This window comes from Schistocerca cancellata, chromosome 1 (genome assembly GCF_023864275.1).
Source record: "Schistocerca cancellata isolate TAMUIC-IGC-003103 chromosome 1, iqSchCanc2.1, whole genome shotgun sequence".
In the NCBI taxonomy this organism is placed as follows: Eukaryota; Metazoa; Arthropoda; class Insecta; order Orthoptera; family Acrididae; genus Schistocerca; species Schistocerca cancellata.
This window is the reverse complement of record NC_064626.1, coordinates 945,258,567-945,276,605: the sequence shown is the minus strand read 5'-3', so window position 1 is coordinate 945,276,605 and position 18,039 is coordinate 945,258,567. Positions and strand designations below refer to the sequence as shown.

The 18,039-nt window shown below is 42.6% G+C and overlaps 1 protein-coding gene across 1 annotated transcript in view; it reads right to left on the bottom strand.

Annotated features, from left to right (window-relative positions):
• LOC126116861 (uncharacterized) overlaps positions 1-18,039 on the bottom strand; it is a 439,575-nt gene that overhangs the window by 93,708 nt on the left and 327,828 nt on the right. Inside the window, exon 3 of the mRNA XM_049915038.1 lies at positions 886-1,082. Within this exon, the coding sequence (XP_049770995.1) occupies positions 886-1,082 (197 nt within the window). The remainder of the gene's footprint in view (positions 1-885; positions 1,083-18,039) is intronic.

Below are 18,039 nucleotides of genomic sequence, written 5' to 3'. Positions count from 1 at the left end.
CCCACTAGGACAGGAGCAGAAAGGCACGCGTTTAAGCTCACGCAGGTTGGCGTGAGGTCTGGAACAGGACAAGGAATTTATAGTAGCAAAGAACGTACGTAACTACTGGAATACCTAAATACTTAACTTTAATTCATAATTGGTGAACATCGCTCTCGACGGTACATGTTTTACAGCATCAATAGTAACTGATAATGGCGCCTTGTTAGGTCGTAGCCAATGACGTAGCTGAAGGCTATGCTAACTATCGTCTCGGCAAATGAGAGCGTAGTTTGTCAGTGAACCATCGCTAGCAAAGTCGGCTGTACAACTGGGGCGAGTGCTAGGAGGTCTCTCTAGACCTGCCGTGTGGCGGCGCTCGGTCTGAAATCACTGATAGTGGCGACACGCGGGTCCGACATATACTAACGGACCGCGGCCGATTTAAAGGCTACCATCTAGCAAGTGTGGTGTCTGGTGGTGACACCACAGACCTCAGCTGTTAAGTCCCATAGTGCTTAGAGCCATTTGAACCATTTTTTTGTTTTTACCATTATTTGCTAAGATCAATGTTTGGAAACAACTTAGACTTCTATGAGCTTGTTAATATTGGACTATGTAATATGAATCCTTTTAATAAATCAAAACAACAACTTCACTTTTATTGGATGGGAAATGTCCTGTTGAAAATTCACACGATGAAACACGCTACCGCCCACTGAAAAACCATTCTGGTAAGTTCTCTAAATTCACTGAAGTTAGCTGCAGAACTTTGTTGACTGTTGACTGACAGTTAATTCTAGGGTGATTCATGAAAACGATGCGTACGTTCCACAAACTTTAAGAGTTTTCCAGTCTTCCGACAGTCAATCATTGGATGTAAAATACACAGCGCAAAATAGTTACCGTTTTCTCTTGCGCTGGATAAACTGCTTGCTCCAGCTCTGGCGACGGCGGATGGGATACTGCGGCTGGAACGCCGTGTGTGCAACTGCGACGCCCGCCCACACCAACCCCAGGGGAAATTCGGCCGCGCCTGCTCGACCGAGCTCGCTTGCGGCAGGTATGCGGGAGTGGCCGCCACAGCACGGTTGCCAGAAAACCTGTGATACACAGCGTTCTGGATGACGGAGCAGTTCCCTGAGCATAAATAGCGATGTTACAATAGCAACATTTTCAACAAATAATTTTAGGTATTGAGCGGCGTGATTGTAAACTACATTGCCGACGTTTCGACCGACTTGCTGCGGTCCTCTTCAGGGCGATTCAGCAGTGAACCACTCTAGAGAAAACCACAGCAAGTAGGTCTAAACATCGTCAATTTAGTTGTTTTAGTAGTTTACAATGACGCGGACCAATACTCAAAATTATTTTATCCAAAATGACACGAGCCGTGGAAGCCTACGAACTTATATTAGTGATATACACTGAAGAGCCAAAGAAACTGGTACGTCGTGTAGGGCACCCGCGAGCATGCCGAACTGCCGCAACACGACGTGGCATGGACTCCACTAATGTCTAAAGTAGTGCTGGAGGTAACTGACACCATGAAGCCTGCAGGCAGGCAGGGTCGAGATCTCTTTTAAACAGCACGTTGCATGGCATCCCAGATATGCTCAATAATGTTCATTTCTGGGGAATTTCGTGGCGAGTGGAAGTGTTTAAACTCAGAATAGTGTTCCTGGTACCACTGTGTAGCAACTCTGAACGTGTGAGATGTCACATTGTCCTTCTGGGATTGTCCAAGATCGTCGGAATGCACAATGGATGCAGGTGATCAGACAGAATGCTTACGTAGTGTAACCTCTCAGAATCGTATCTAGACGTATCAGGGGACACATATGACTCCAACTGCACACGCACTGCACCATTACAGAACCCCCACCAGGTCGAACAGTCCCCTGCTGACATGCAGGGTCCATGGACTCGTGGGGTTGTCTTCATAGCCGTACACGCCCATCCGCTGGATACAATTTCAAGCGAGACTCGTCCGACCAGGCAACATGATTTCAGCCATAAACAGTCATCAACAATCTTGGCATTGAAGGGCCCAGTTGAGGTGTCAAGCTTTATGTCGTGTAGTCACCAAGGGTACAAGGGTGTGCCTTGGGTTCCGAAAGCTCATATCGATGATTTTTCGTTGAATGGTTTGGACGTTGACACTTGTTGATGACCTAGCATTGATATCTGCAGCGATTGGCAGAAGGGTTACACTTATGTAACGTTGAACGATTCTGTTCAGCTGTCGTTGGTCCCGTTGTTGCAGGATCTTCTTCCGGCTCCTGCGATGTTGGAGATTAGATGTTTTACTGGAATCCTAATGTTCACGGTACACTGAAATCGTCGTACGGCAAAATACCCACTTCATCGCTACCTCGGAGAAGCTGCGTCCTATCGCAGTGGGCAGCCTATAACACCACGTTCAAACTCACTTAAATCTCGATAACCTCCCATTGTAGCAGCCGTAACCTATCTAACAACTGCGCCAGACACTTGTCTTATGTAGGAGTTATCGACCGCAGCGCCGTATTATGTCTGTTTACATATCTCTGTATTTGAATACGCATGCCTATACTACTTTCTTTGGCGCTTCAGTGTATTTGCTTAGAAGCGTTGGTTATAATGTTACAGTGTTAACATCATTTGAGAATGGAGTCATAAATATATATAACTGACAATTATTAATCGGCATTTAGCATTGAAGCACTCGCACACTATATAACACATTAAAGAAACTATACAAAAAATGATACAAACATATAAGAAGAAAGATAAAACAGAAACACACACACAGACAGGTGCGCGCGGACATATACACAGAAGGAGAGTGAAAGTACACGTCCAAATTGGACGTAACACTAACACAAAACCAAGTGAACATCAACAGGTACTTGACACAAAGTAGGAACATAGACATAATGCATTGTGTAACCTGGCGTTATGTTCCGGTGTGCATTTTCACAACATAGTAGAATGTATATGAGGATAGGTACTGGGATATTTGGCTCAAAAGAAGGAAATTTCATTACTAGACAAAGTAAATGTAACACCAATTGGTCGTACGCAACGAGCTGCCAGTGTACAATAATACACTGACAACAAAAGAAAATTCGCTGCACTAAGAAGGAGTTGTGAAACGTAAACGAAAGTTGGTAGTAGTATTTCTACATCTGACATGCAATGTCTGTTCAAATTTCGTGGCAGTACCATAAGAGTTGCACTAATAGCACCACTGTAATGATCCAGATCAGGTTTGCTTTAAATACCCTCTGTGACGGTCGTGAGCGTTAGTTATATTGGACTTGGTGAGTTGATGTTAGTCAAGAATGCCTTTAAAACGACAGTGACTCCATTATCAACGTCTCACTCAGTTTGAACGACGTCTTGTTGAAGGACTACTAGAAGCTGGATACTCCTTCTGCGAAACTGCATAAAGACTTGGCAGGAGCGTAGTTACAGTATGAGGTTGGTAGCAGAGGTGATCATGAGAATGTACTATCGCGAGAAGACCGGGCTCCGGACGGCCATGTGGCACTACCGAGAGGGAAGACTATCATATTCGGCGAATGGCTCTGGCGCATCGTACATCCCCAAGAATATACGTTTTTCATATTAGGTGTACTGTGCAGGCACCTAGTGCCAGGTACTCCACATAAACGATCTCAGTAGTCATTAGTCATCGTGAGAGACTCACGGACTTCGAACGTGGTCAGGTGATTGGGTGTCACTTGCATCATACGTCTGTACGGGAGATTTCCGCTCTTCAAACAACCCTAGGGTTTTTATGCACAACCTTTTTTCAATTAAATGAATTAATTATAATATGTTATACAATATAATATAGTGTAATCAATTTAATTAGTTTGTAACGAAAGTTTTGGATTATAAACATGACAAATACACAATACAAGACAACATAATTAATTTAATTAAAAAAAAGTGCCAAGTGTGCTCAACGTAGCAACCAACTACTGTTAGATGACGATCAGTTGGCTTTAGGAAAGGTAAAGGCAGAAGAATGGCAGTTTTGATGTAGCATTTGGTAACGGAGACAAGACTGAAGAACAATCATTACACGTTCACAGAATTTGTCGAACTTGAAAAATCATTCAACAATATCAAATGGTACAAGGTATTCGAAATTCTGAGGAAAATACGGGTAACCTTTAGGGAGAGACGGGTAATATGTAGTATGTAAAGGAGCCAAGAAGGAATAATAAAAGTGGAAGACCAAGAAGGAAGTGTTCTGGTTAAAAAGGCTGTACATCTATACAACGAAGAAACATTTATCGAAACAAAAGTAAGGTTCAGAAGTGGAATCAAAATTCAAAGTGAAAGGATATCAATGATATGATTCACTCACGATATTGCTAACTTCAGTAAAAGTGAAGAAGAATTACAGGATCTACTGAATGGATTGACATTCTAATGGGTAGATAATATGGGTTGTGAGTAAATCGAAGGAAGACGAAAGTAATGAGAAACGAGAACTGCGAGAAACTTAACGTCAGGATTGATAGTCACGAAGTAGATGAAGTTAGGGAATTCTGCTACCTAGGCAGCAAAACCATCAATGACTGACGGAGTAAGGAGGATAACAAAAGCAGAGTAGCTTTCGGTAAATGGCATTCCTGGAGAAGTCTACTAGTATCAGACGTAGGCCTTAATTTGAGAAAGAAACGTCAGAGAATGTATGTTTGGAGCACATAACTGTGTGGTAGTGAAACATGGAGCTGGGTGGAAAACCGGAACAGAAGAGAAAAAAAATGGCTCTGAGCACTATGGGACTCAACTGCTGAGGTCATTAGTCCCCTAGAACTTAGAACTAGTTAAACCTAACTAACCTAAGAACATCACAAACATCCATGCCCGAGGCAGGATTCGAACCTGCGACCGTAGTGGTCTTGCGGTTCCAGACTGCAGCGCCTTTAACCGCACGGGGAACAGAAGAGAATCGAAGCATTTGAGATGTGGCGCAACAGACGAATGTTGAAAATAAAAGGACTGAAAACGTAAGGAGTGATTAGGTTCTGCGCAGACTTGGAGAGAAAAATAATATCTGGAAAACATTGACAGGAAAAAGGGACATGATGATAGGACATCTGTTAAGACTTGAGGGAATAACCTCCACGGCACTAGAGGGAGCTGTAGAGTTTAAAAAGTTGTAGAGGAAGACAGAAAAAGGAATACATCCGGCAAATAATTGGGGACGTAGGCTGCAAGTGTTACTCTAAGATGAAGAGGTTGTTGGCACAGGAGAGGAATTCGTGGCGGGCCACATCAAACCAGTCAGATGACTGATGACTTTTTTTTTTAAAAAAAAGACTGTTTTTAGCGTCTTCTGGCCAGAATACATTCACATCTAACTTATTTTCAGGAGATTGTGGGAGTCTTGGACGGCCTGTCTACAATGTTGGTGAATCAGATCAGTCACTTTCTGAAAATTTTTTGTTGTAAGCAGTCGACATCGTCAATCGATGTTCACCAGTTTTTGAAAAGGTTGTACAGGTCCTATGTACATCACCGGAAGCGTTGCCACCAATGTCTTCAACATCCGCCGCAATTTTTGCCTCAACTTAATCAAATTTTGCACCAAAACTTTATACAGAAACGATGCTCTTCCAGGTCAGCCATGGCAAAACCGAAAATTCTTGAAAATACGACAGTGATATGTCTAGCATTTCACTTCAAAAAAATCTGTCAGCAGCAGCAGCTTGCGTACTCCAAAAAACTCTGTTACCAGCAGCGGAGTGTGTGTCCATCTAGAGACGAGTTGTTAACACGGACGTCCTGAACCTCTTTGTAGTCTACAACAGCGCCGACACGTAAACAGACTTTAAGGACAACTGCACTACTCAGTCAGGTAGCTGGCGCACACTGCTGCAAACACCCTACCGCTGATGGCTGACCCTGTGCCGATCGGGAACGAATCCCTCGCCGATCTCCCATTAGGCACCCCCCCCCCCCCCCGGCATGCTATTAGTCTGTATTGTTACCTAAGGGTACAGACGGTGGTCCATTGATAGTGACCGGGCCAAACTCACGAAATAAGCATCAAACGAAAAAACTACGAAGAACGAAACTCGTCTAGCTTGAAGGGGGAAACCAGATGGCGCTATTGGTTGGCTCGCTAGACGGCGCTGCCATAGGTCAAACGGATATCAACTGCGTTTTTAAAAAATTGGAACCCCATTTTTATTACATATTCGTGTAGTGCGTAAAGAAATATGAATGTTTTAGTTGGACCACTTTTTTCGCTTTTTGATGGATGGCGCTTTAATAGTCACTAAGTACGTGGTATCACTTAACATTCCGCCAGTGCTGACGGTATTTGCTACGTGATACATTACCCGTGTTAAAATGGACCATTTAACAATTGCAGAGAAGGTCGATATCGTGTTACTGTATGGCTATTGTGATCACAATGCCCAAAGGGCGTGTGCTTTGTATGCTCCTCGGTATCCTGGACGACATCATGCAAATGTCCGGACCGTTCGCCGGATAGTTACGTTATTTAAGGAAACAGGAAGTGTTCAGCCACATGTGAAACGTCAACCACGACCTGCAACCAACGATGATGCCCAAGCAGGTGTTTTTTCCGCTGTCGCGGCTAATCCGCACATCAGTCGCAGACAAACTGAGCGAGAATCGAGAATATCAAGAACGTCTGTGTTGAGAATGCTACATCAACATCGATTGCACCCGTTCCATATTTCTATTCACCAGGAATTGCATGGCGACGACTTTGAACGTAGTATACAGTTCTGCCACTGGGCACAAGAGAAATTACGGGACGGTGACAGATTTTTTGCACTCGTTCTGTTTAGCGATGAAGCGTCATTCACCAACAGCGGTAACGTAACCGGCATAATATGCACTATTAGGCAACGGAAACTCCACGATAGTTGGAACAAGTGGAACATCAGCGACCTCGGCGGGTTAATGTATTGTGCGGCATTATGGGAGGAAGGATAATTGGCCTCCATTTTATCGATGGCAATCTAAATGGTGCAATGTATGCTGATTTCCTACGTAATGTTCTACCGATGTTACTACAAGATGTTTCACTGTATGACAGAATGGCGATGTACTTCCGACAAGATGAATGTCCGGCACACAGCAAGCGTGCGGTTGAAGCGGTATTGAATAGCGAATCTCATGACAGGTGGATTGGTCGTCGAAGCACCAAAACATGGCCCGCACGTTCACCGGATCTGAAATCCCCGGGTTTCTTTCTGTGGGGAAAGTTGAAGCATATTTGCCATCGTGATCCACCGACAACGCCTGACAACATACGTCAGCGCATGTGCGAACATTACGGAAGGCGAACTACTCGCTGTTGAGAGGAATGTCGTTACACGTATTGCCAAACGCATTGAGGTTGACGGACATCATTTTGAGCATTTATTGCATTAATGTGGTATTTACAGGTAATAACGGTGCAACACCATGCGTTCTCAGAAATGGTAAGTTCACAAAGGTACATGTATCACATTGCAACAACCGAAATAAAATGTTCAAACGTACCTACGTTCTGTATTCTGATTTAAAAAACCTACCCGTTACCAACTGTTCGTCTAAAATTGTGAGCCTAATGTTTGTGACTATTACAGCGCCATCTATGACGAAGCGAAAAAAGTGGTCCAACTAAAACATTCATATTTCTTTACGTACTGTACGAATATGTAACAAAAATGGGGGTTCCTATTTTTTAAAAAAACGCAGTTGATATCCGTTTGACCTATGGCAGCGCCGTCTAGCGGGCCGACCATAGCGCCATCTGGTTTACCCCTTCAAGCTATACGAGTTTCATTCTTTGTAGTTTTTTCGTTTGACGCTTATTTCGTGAGATATTTGGCCCGGTCACTATCAATGGACCACCCTTTATAGTAGCTATGATCTCGGTGCAATCTGGTAGTGCTGCTTGGGCCGTATTGCGAATTGATCTATCGTGGCAGACTTTCGTGTGCGCTTAAGTTTGCCTGAAGGGTGTCCAAGAACGGATTCTCATAAAGGAATTCACCATCGCACCCCTTCCCCATACTCGTCAGATTTAGCATCAAAACAAGAAGAAGGTGTACTGAACTTTGAAAAAAGAAGGAAAACAGAAACAGCAGACTGTCCAAGCTCAGGATGTGCAACATCGAGCGAATTCGAATAGCTATGGCGTCACCTTTGTATGGCCCAATTGTTAGACTGTCAAACGGGAGATTTGTTTACAAATCTCCTTCGCGTCCCACTTTTTTTGTCCGTCCGGTCATTGACGTGTCTGTTTTCCTTCCGTAGTCTTGGTAACTGTCATCCGATGCATTGATTATAGAATATGATTCACGGGGTAAAAATAATATATTACCATCGCAAGAAAATGTGATGAATAGTGAGTGCAGGCGAGATGCCAGACAGATCTCTCACAGAAATGAAAACAACGAATAAACGGATGTAAACTATGTTAGAACAAAGGAATTCAAGAATCATAGCTTCAAAAACGGGTCGCAAGTGTCATAACACGTGGTACTTGTGCAGAACAAACAGGAGATACGTACGTGTGGAGGTCCCTTTGCCAGACGTAGCTGTTGTAAACGAACGTTACACAACGATATAGACACAAGTTTGAATACAGCGAACACACACATCAACGACCGTACGGGCAGTTCATAATTTTGTGAAAAAAAGTGGGGAATGAGGGGGATTTGGGCACAGATCTTCTCCTAGGAACACTACGACGTGAGCATTAACCACGACGCCACGGCTATGCTGATGTACTCCATGTTACATATCTTGAGCTTGGACAATTCGCTGTTTCTGTTTTGCTTCTTTTTCCACAGATCAGTACACCTTCTTCCCGTTTCCATGCTTGATCCATGTTCAGTTTTTCTTGGGCTATCCACTGGGTCATCTTGCCACAAAATATGACGGGGATTCGATTGTGGTGGGGGTGGGGGGTGGGGGGCAGCTCTCTCTCTCAGACAGATGATTCTTAGCTGGAAAGCTCGTGGGACGTGCAGAGCGCCAGGCTGTCCGGTTCAAAATGGTTCAAATGGCTCTATGCGACTTAGCTTCTGAGGTCATCAGTCGCCTAGAACTTAGAACTAATTAAACCTAACTAACCTAAGGACATCACACACATCCACGCCCGAGGCAGGATTCGAACCTGCAACCGTAGCGGTCGCTCGGCTCCAGACTGTAGCGCCTAGAACCGCACGGCCACTCCGGCCGGCAGGCCGTCTGGGGTTGACGGCTGTGCTTTCAATGGCGACCGTGAGGGCCGCGTTCCGCCGTAGTTAGTGGTATCGTCGTAAGAGGGGCCTTTCCCACCGCTGTACAGGGACTGCCGCTGCAAACCGCAATCTGTAGCAGAGTTATGCTCCACATGCTGCCACGAGACCACAAGCTCTCCTTTAATACCCGTCGAGGAGCTTAAAGTTCTTGCTTACATTTAGCAGTGCAGCAGCGATGTAGTAATTCCGATTACGACGCATTATACTAGCCGAGTGTCTTGCAAGGTGCGTTAATTAGGGTAATGCTTGTTGACTGAGGGTCTCTCTGAAAGCAGCCGATACCCGGTAATTGTCATCTTGCTATTAAAATCATTTGTGTTGTTTGACTAATCAATCAAGAAGATTTAGCCTGCCGTGGTAAAACTTCCTTTTAGTTACATGATTGCTGTTTGTTCTGATTGTCCCGTTGGTGAGACAAGTGAATACGGATAAATTCACTGACATTCAGTAAAGTTTACCGTTGTGCACAACGTAAGGTTTGGTGTGACTTTTAACGCTCCATCTGTGTTCTTGCGGCCAGCCTTATTGAGTTGCAACTGCCTGGATTCTCTTAGTGTCAATGGAATTATCTGTTTCATACCGGTAGTGCACGTCTTGCAACCAAGAAATTACTCGTTGTTGTGAATGAAGAAAAATTGTATTAACTTATTGTAGGTCTGTCTTATGACACTGCCAACGGCCTTGCCGCAGTGGTAACACCAGTTCCCGTCAGATCGCGGAGGCTAAGCTCTATCGGACTGGGCTAGTATCTGGATGGGTGACTATCCGGTCTGCCGAGCGCTGTTGGGAAGCGGGTTGCACTCAGCCCTTGTGAGGAGCAACTTGGCTGAAAAGTAGCGGCTCAGGTCACGGAAACTGACATACGGCCGGGAGAGCGGTGTGGTGGCCACCTGCCCCTTCGTATCCGCATCCAGTGACGCCTATGAGCGTTGGGGCTTCATGGCCATGGCCTATTCGGGAGGAGTTTAGTTTAGGTTTTAGTTATGACAACTGGTACCAGAGACTTTTTCTTTCTTTTTTGTTTTTGTTGTCCTATCTTATAATGGAAAACAGAGTGGTAAAGAAGGAATTGGTGCAACTAATTCCTAAATTTAACCTCCAAAGTGTGAGAGTCAGCTGTTTGTTGCCACGCTGTATTGCGCGTGTTAATTTTATTGTGTTTGTAATAACATTCTTGAGTACGTCTTGGAACCAGTAAATTTAGGCTCCTGGACCGCGTTCTTGTGGAGTGTCACGGGGTCTACCTCTCGGTGCTAACCGTTTGCAATACCAAAAGGTTGCTGGGAATATTTAGTAAACATTCAGCTTCAAATTTCTTGTTACTGTACCCTTCCAATTTCTTGTTACAGATGTTGTAAACGTAAAAGTTTCACCTCCAAATTTCTTATTAAAGTTTTTGTATCTGTATTTCATTAAAAAATTCTTTAAATTGATTTAAAGGTCACTGGATGTGCCCGTTGAGGTTCACTTCGATGATACTGTGGGTTTGTGTACATTATTTAACGCATTGCTAAAAGCTTTTAAGAATTGTTTGATTTTCTTTAAAGCGTATACCGTTAAGATTCTGCAATTTTTCTCTCATATGTTCACTGATGAAAAAATATTTGGTAAATTTCATCATACCTAAACATTTGTCTTTCAGTGATCTTAATTTAGAAATTGGTAATCATACTCTTTGATCTTGAGGGCAATCCCTTTAAGTTTGCTGATTTATGCGAAATTTTGCAATCTTAACCAACTGTAATTCAAATGCGCATTAACGAAACATCCTCAATTCCCATTTGCCCAGGTCTTCCTTATCGTTCCTTGAAGAGCCGTACTGAGGGCCCTCATTGCTCTGACATAAAATCTGGTTAGTCTTTTTTTTTGTGGTGACAGTACTCGGAAAATGAGAAAAAATTGTGATGATCCTGACAACAGTCTCTTCATCCGCCTTAATGTAGTACTTCCTAACGAGACGCTTGGACGAAAGGAACGTATCAAAGCAATTCAGTGGCGTGAGGACATTTTTTCCGCGAAAAATTATCGCTAAACTTTAAAGATGGCATTCTTACTTCCCAATTTGTCATGCAAAATGGAGAATCCGTCCTTTAATGCTCATTATTTTCCAATGAGAGTTGCACTTTGCAAATCGAAAGAACGGTGGCACTGTAACGGCGAGATGATTCCGTGGAAGTGAAATCCTTGAAATTAGTAGAAACTGCAAACGACAATAATGTTGTTTGATAAGAACTCTTCAATCCCATCATAAATTCAATATTTTATTCCGTAATATATACGTGGAAGAGACCTGGAGACACCAGACAGTTTTATATTGATTATATAATGGTTAGGCAGAGATTAAAGAAACAGATATTTAATCGTAAGATATTTCCAGGGGCAGGCGTGGACTCTAACCACAATTTATTGGTTATGGACTGCAGATTAAAACTGAAGAAACTGCAAAAAGGCAGGAAATTCAGAAGATGGGACCTGGATAAACCGAAGGAACCACAGGTTGTAGGGAGTTTCAGAGAGAGCTTTAGGGAACGACTGACAAGAACAGAGGAAAGAAATACAATAAAAGAGGAATGAGTAGCTGTGAGAGATGAAATAGTTAAGGCAGCAGAGGATCAAGTAGGTAAAAAGATTAATGCTAATACAAATCCTTGGGTAAGAGAAGACATATTGAATTTAATTTGAGAAAGGATAAAACATAAAGATTCAGTAAATGACGCAGGGGAAAACGAATACAAACATCTTAAAAATGAGACCGACCGGAAGTGCAAAATTGCTAAACAGTGCTAGAGGACAAATCTAAGGATGTAGAAGCATATATCACTACAGGTAAGATAGATACTGCCTACAGGAAAATTAAAAAGACCGTTGGAGAACAGAGAATCACCTGTATGAATATGAAGAGTTCAGATGGAAATCCAGTCCTAAGCAAAGAAGGGAAATCAGAATGGTGGAAGTAGTATAAAGAGGGTCTATACAAGGGCGATGTGCTTGAGGGCAATATTATGGAAATGGAAGAGGACGAAGATGAAAATGAAATGGGAGACATGACAGTACGTGAAGAATTTGACAGAGCACTGATAGACCTAAATTTCATTAGAATTACTGATACCCTCGGGTGAGCCAGCCATGAACAAACTCTTACATCTGATTAGAAAGATGTACGAAACAGGCGAAATACCCTCAGACTTCACAAAGAACTTAATAATCCCAGTACCAAAGAAAACAGGTGCTGAAATGTATGAAAATCACCGAACTATCAGTTTAATAAGTCACGACTGCAAAATACTACATGAATCATTTACGGAAGAATGGAAAAATTCGTAGAAGCCGACCTGTGGGAAGATCAGTTTGGATTCCGGAGAATACTGACCCTAGGCAATACTGAGCCTGTGACTTCTCTTAGAAGGTAGTTTAAGGGAAGGCAAACCTACGTTTATAGCATTTGTAGACTTAGAGAAAGCTTTTGACGATGTTGACTGGAATACTTTCTTTCAAATTCTAAAGGTGGCAGAGGTAAAATACAGGGAACAAAAGGCTATTTACAATTTGTAGAGAAACCAGATGGCAGTTCTGAAAGTCGAGGTGCACGAAAGGGAAGTAGTGGTTGAGAAGGGTATGAAACAGTGTTGTAACCTATCCCCGATGTTATTCAATCTGTATATTGAGCAAGCAATAAAGAAACAAAAAAAAATTGAGTGGGAGTGAAAGTGCAGAGAGAAGAAATAAAAACTTTGACGTTTTCCGATGATATTGGAATTTTGGAAGAGGCAGCAAAGGACTTGGAAGAGCAGTTGAACGGAATTGACAGTATCTTGAAAGGGGGATATAAGATGAACTTTAAAAGAAGCAAAACAATGATAATGGAAAGTATTCGAATTAAATCAGGTGATGCTGAGAGAATTAGATGAGAAAATGAAACACTTGAAGCAGTAAATGACTTTGCTATTTGGGAAGCAAAATAATATGATGGTCGAAGTAGGGAGGATATAAAATGCAGACTGGCAAGGGCAAGAAAAGCGTTTCTGAAGAAGACAAATTTGTTGACATCGTGTATAAATTTAAGTGTCAGGAAGTCCTTTCTGAAAGTATTAGGATGGAGTGTAGCCATATATGGAAGTGAAATATGGACGATTAACAGTTTAGAAAAGAAGAGAATAGAAACTTTTGAAATGTGCTGCTACAGAAGAATGCTGAAGATTAGATGGGTAGATCATATAACTAATGAGGAGGTACTGATTAGAATTGGGGAGAAGAAAAATTGGTGGTTCAACCTGAACAAAATAAGGGATCAGTTGTTAGGACACATTCTGAGGCATCAAGGGATCACCAATTTAGTACAGGAGGAATGCCAAGAGCTGTTTCAAACCAGTCTTCGGACTGAAAACCATAGCAACTAACTGCAACATTTTACTCATGTGGTGACCTCTTGTGGTGTACTGGTCGGTGCACAGTACATTTCTAAGATGTCACCACATGAGTCAAGTACGGAGTAAAATATCATCGAATTTATGTAAGATATTTCCAGGGGCAGACGTGGACTCTGACCACAATTTATTGGTTATGAATTGCATATTAAAACTGAAGAAACTGCAAAAAGGTAGGAATTTCAGAAGATGGGATCTGGATAAACTGAAGGAACCAGAGATTGTAGAGAGTTTCAGAGAGAGCATTAGGGAATTGAATTTAATTGATGAAAGGAGCAAACATAAAAATTCAGTAAATGAAGCAGGTGAAAATGAATACAAACATCTTAAAAATGAGATCGACAGGAAGTACAAAACTGGTAAACAGGGATGTCTAGAGGACAAATGTAAGGAAGTAGAAGCATATATCACTAGGGGTAAGATATATTCTGCCTACAGGAAAATTAAAGAGACCTCTCTGATAGCTTGCTGCGGCCCTTCACGAATTCCTCTCTTATGTCAAACGCCCATCTCAGAGTAGCACCTACAACCTGCGTTCTCAATGACTTGCTGGATGTATTCCACTCTCTGTCTTCCCCTACAGTTTCACCCTCTACAGCTCCCTCTAATACCAAGGGGCTATACCCTCATTTCTGAACGGATGTCCTGTGATCCTGTCCTTTCTCATTGACAGTGATTCACATACATTACTGTCCTCGCCAAATCTGCGTAGAACCTCCTCATCGCTTACCTTATCGGTCCACCTAATTTATAGCATTATTCTGTATCACCACACAGCAAATACTTAGATTTTCTTCTGTCCGGCTATCCCACAGACCATATTTCACTACCACAGAATGATGTGCTCCAAACGTACATTCTCAGAAATTTGTTCCTCCAATTAAGACTGATGTTTGATACTAGTAGAATTTCTTCGATAAAAATGCCCGTTTTGCAAGTACTAGTCTGCTTTTGATACAGTCGTTGCTCCGCCTCTCATGTATTTCGCTGCCTAGATACCAGAGTACCTTAACTTCATCTACTTCGTGAGAATCAGTCCTGATGTTAAGTTTCTCGCTGTTCTCATAGCTCCTACTGCTCATTGCTTTCGTCTTTCTGTGATTTACTCTCAATCCATATTCTCTACACATTAGACCGTTCATTTCATTCAGCACGCCCTGTAATTCTTCTTCACTTCGCTAAGGATATCAATGTCTTTAGTGAATCTTATCATTGATATCCTTCCACCTTAAATTTTCATTCCACTCTTTAAACTGTCCTTTATTTCCCTCATCGCTTCTTCGATACATAGACTTAACAGTAGGGGTGACAGAACGCGTCACTATCTTCCAAGCCTTGTAATCCGACTACTTCCTTCTTGGTGTTCCACTCTTATTGTTTTTCTCTTGGTTCTTGTACATACTGCATATTCCCTACAGCTTATCTCTATTTTTCTCAGGTTTTCGAACACGTTGCACCATTTGGTATCGTCGAACGCTTCTTCCTGGTCGACAGGTCCTACGAATGTGTCTTCATTCTTCCTCAGTCTTGCTTCCATTATCAACTGAAACGTCAGAACTGCCTCTCTACCTTTTCTAATGCCAAACTCATCATGACCTAACAGAACGTCAATTTCCTTTCCCAGCCTTCTGTGCATTATTCTTGTCATCAAATTGGATGCATGAGCTGCCAAGTTGACTGTGCGATAATTCTCCCACTTGTCAGTTTTTGCACTGTTCGTAAGTGAGTGGATGCAATTTTTTCCGAAAGTCAGATAGTATATCACCAGACTTATACATTCTACACATCAACGTGAATAGTCGTCTTCTTGCCACTTCCCCGAATGATTTTAGAAATGCTGATGGAATGTTATCTAACCCTTCCGTCTTATTTGATATTATGTCTTCCAAAGCTCTTTTAAATTTTGATTCCGTCTTAGGACAAGTCTTTCCCCTCATAGACGCCTTCATTGCACTCACTCCACCTAACCGCACTCTCCTCTGATTTAACAGTGAAATTCCCATTGCACATTTAATGGTATCGCCCTTGCTTTTAATAACACCGAATATTGTTTTGACACTTCTGTATACTGAGTCAGTTCTTCAGACAGTCATTTCTCTTTCGATTTCTCCACATTTTTCAAATAGCCCTTCGCTTTACGTTCCCTGCACTTCCTGTTTACCTCTTCCCTAAGGGACTTGTATCTCTGTATTCCTGAATATTTTTGTACTTCTTTCTTTCATCGGTCAACTGAAGTATTGCTTCTGTTACCCATGGTTTCTTCTCAGCTACTTTCTACATCTACATCTACATCTACATCTACATCCATACTCCGCAAGCCACCTGACGGTGTGTGGCGGAGGGTACCCTGAGTACCTCTATCTGTTCTCCCTTCTATTCCAGTCTCGTGTTGTTCGTGGAAAGAAGGATTGTCGGTATGCTTCTGTGTGGGCTCTAAACTCTCTGATTTTATCCTCATGGTCTCTTCGCGAGATATACGTAGGAGGGAGCAGTATACTCCTTGACTCTTCGGTGAAGGTATGTTCTCGAAACTTTAACAAAAGCCCGTACCGAGCTACTGAGCGCCTCTCCTGAAGAGTCTTCCACTGGAGTTTATCTATCATCTCCGTAACGCTTTCGCGATTACTAAATGATCCTGTAACGAAGCGCGCTGCTCTCCTTTGGATCTTCTCTATCGCTTCTATCAACCGTATCTGGTACGGATCCCACACTGCTGAGCAGTATTCAAGCAGTGGGCTAACAAGCGTACTGTAGCCTACTTCCTTTGTTTTCGGATTGCATTTCCTTAGGATTCTTCCAATGAATCTCAGTCTGGCATCTGCTTTACCGACGATCAACTTTATATGATCATTCCATTTTAAATCACTCCTAATGCGTACACCCAGATAATTTATGGAATTAACTGTTTCCAGTTGCTGACCTGCTATTTTGTAGCTAAATGATAAGGGATCTATCTTTCTATGTACTCGCGGCACTTTACACTTGTCTACATTGAGACTGAATTGCCATTCCATGCACCATGCGTCAATTCGTTGCAGATCCTCCTGCATTTCAGTACAATTTTTCGTTGTTACAACCTCTCGATACACCACAGCATCATCTGCAAAAAGCCTCAGTGAACTTCCGATGTCATCCACAAGGTCATTTATGTATATTGTGAATAACAACGGTCCTACGACACTCCCCTGCAGCACACCTGAAATCACTCTTACTTCGGAAGACTTCTCTGCACTGAGAATGACATGCTGCGTCCTGTTATCTAGGAACTCTTCAATCCAATCACACAATTGGTATGATAGTCCATATGCTCTTACTTTGTTCATTAAACGACTGTGGGGAACTGTATCTAACGCCTTGCAGAAGTCAAGAAACGCGGCATCTACCTGTGAACCCGTGTCTATGGCCCTCTGAGTCTCGTGGACGAATAGCGCGAGCTGGGTTTCACACGACCGTCTTTTTCGAAACTCATGCTGATTCCTACAGAGCAGATCTCTAGTCTCCAGAAAAGTCATTATACTCGAACATAATACGTGTTCCAAAATTCTACAACTGATGGACGTTAGAGATACAGGTCTATAGTTCTGCACATATGTTCGACGTCCCTTCTTGAAAACGGGGATGCCCTGTGCCCTTTTCCAATCCTTTGGAACGCTACGCTCTTCTAGAGACCTACGGTACACCGCTGCAAGAAGGGGGGCAAGTTCCTTCGCGTACTCTGTGTAAAATCGAACTCGTATCCCATCAGGTCCAGCGGCCTTTCCTCTTTGTAGCGATTTTAATTGTTTCTGTATCCCTCTGTCTATTTCGATATCTACCAGTTTGTCATCTGTGCGAAAATCTAGAAAAGGAACTACAGTGCAGTCTTCCTCTGTGAAACTGCTTTGGAAAAATACATTTAGTATTTCGGCCTTTTGTCTGTCATCCTCTGTTTCAGTACCATTTTGGTCACAGAGTGTCTGGACATTTTGTTTTGATCCACCTACCGCTTTGACATAAGACCAAAATTTCTAAGGATTTTCTGCCAAGTCAGTACATAGAACTTTACTTTCGAATTCATTGAACGCCTCTCGCATAGCCTTCCTCACACTACATTTCGCTTCGCGTAATTTTTGTTTGTCTGCAAGGCTTTGGCTATATTTATGTTTGCTGTGAAGTTCCCTTTGCTTCCGCAGCAGTTTTCTAACTCGGTTGTTGTATCACGGTAGCTTTTTCCCATCTCTTACGATCTTGCTTGGCACATACTCATCTAACGCATATTGTACGATGGTTTTGAACTTTGTCCACTGATCCTATGTTTTCCTTCCCAAATTCTGTGATTGCCATTTTTAGAGATGCCCGATCTACCAATTGATCTATTC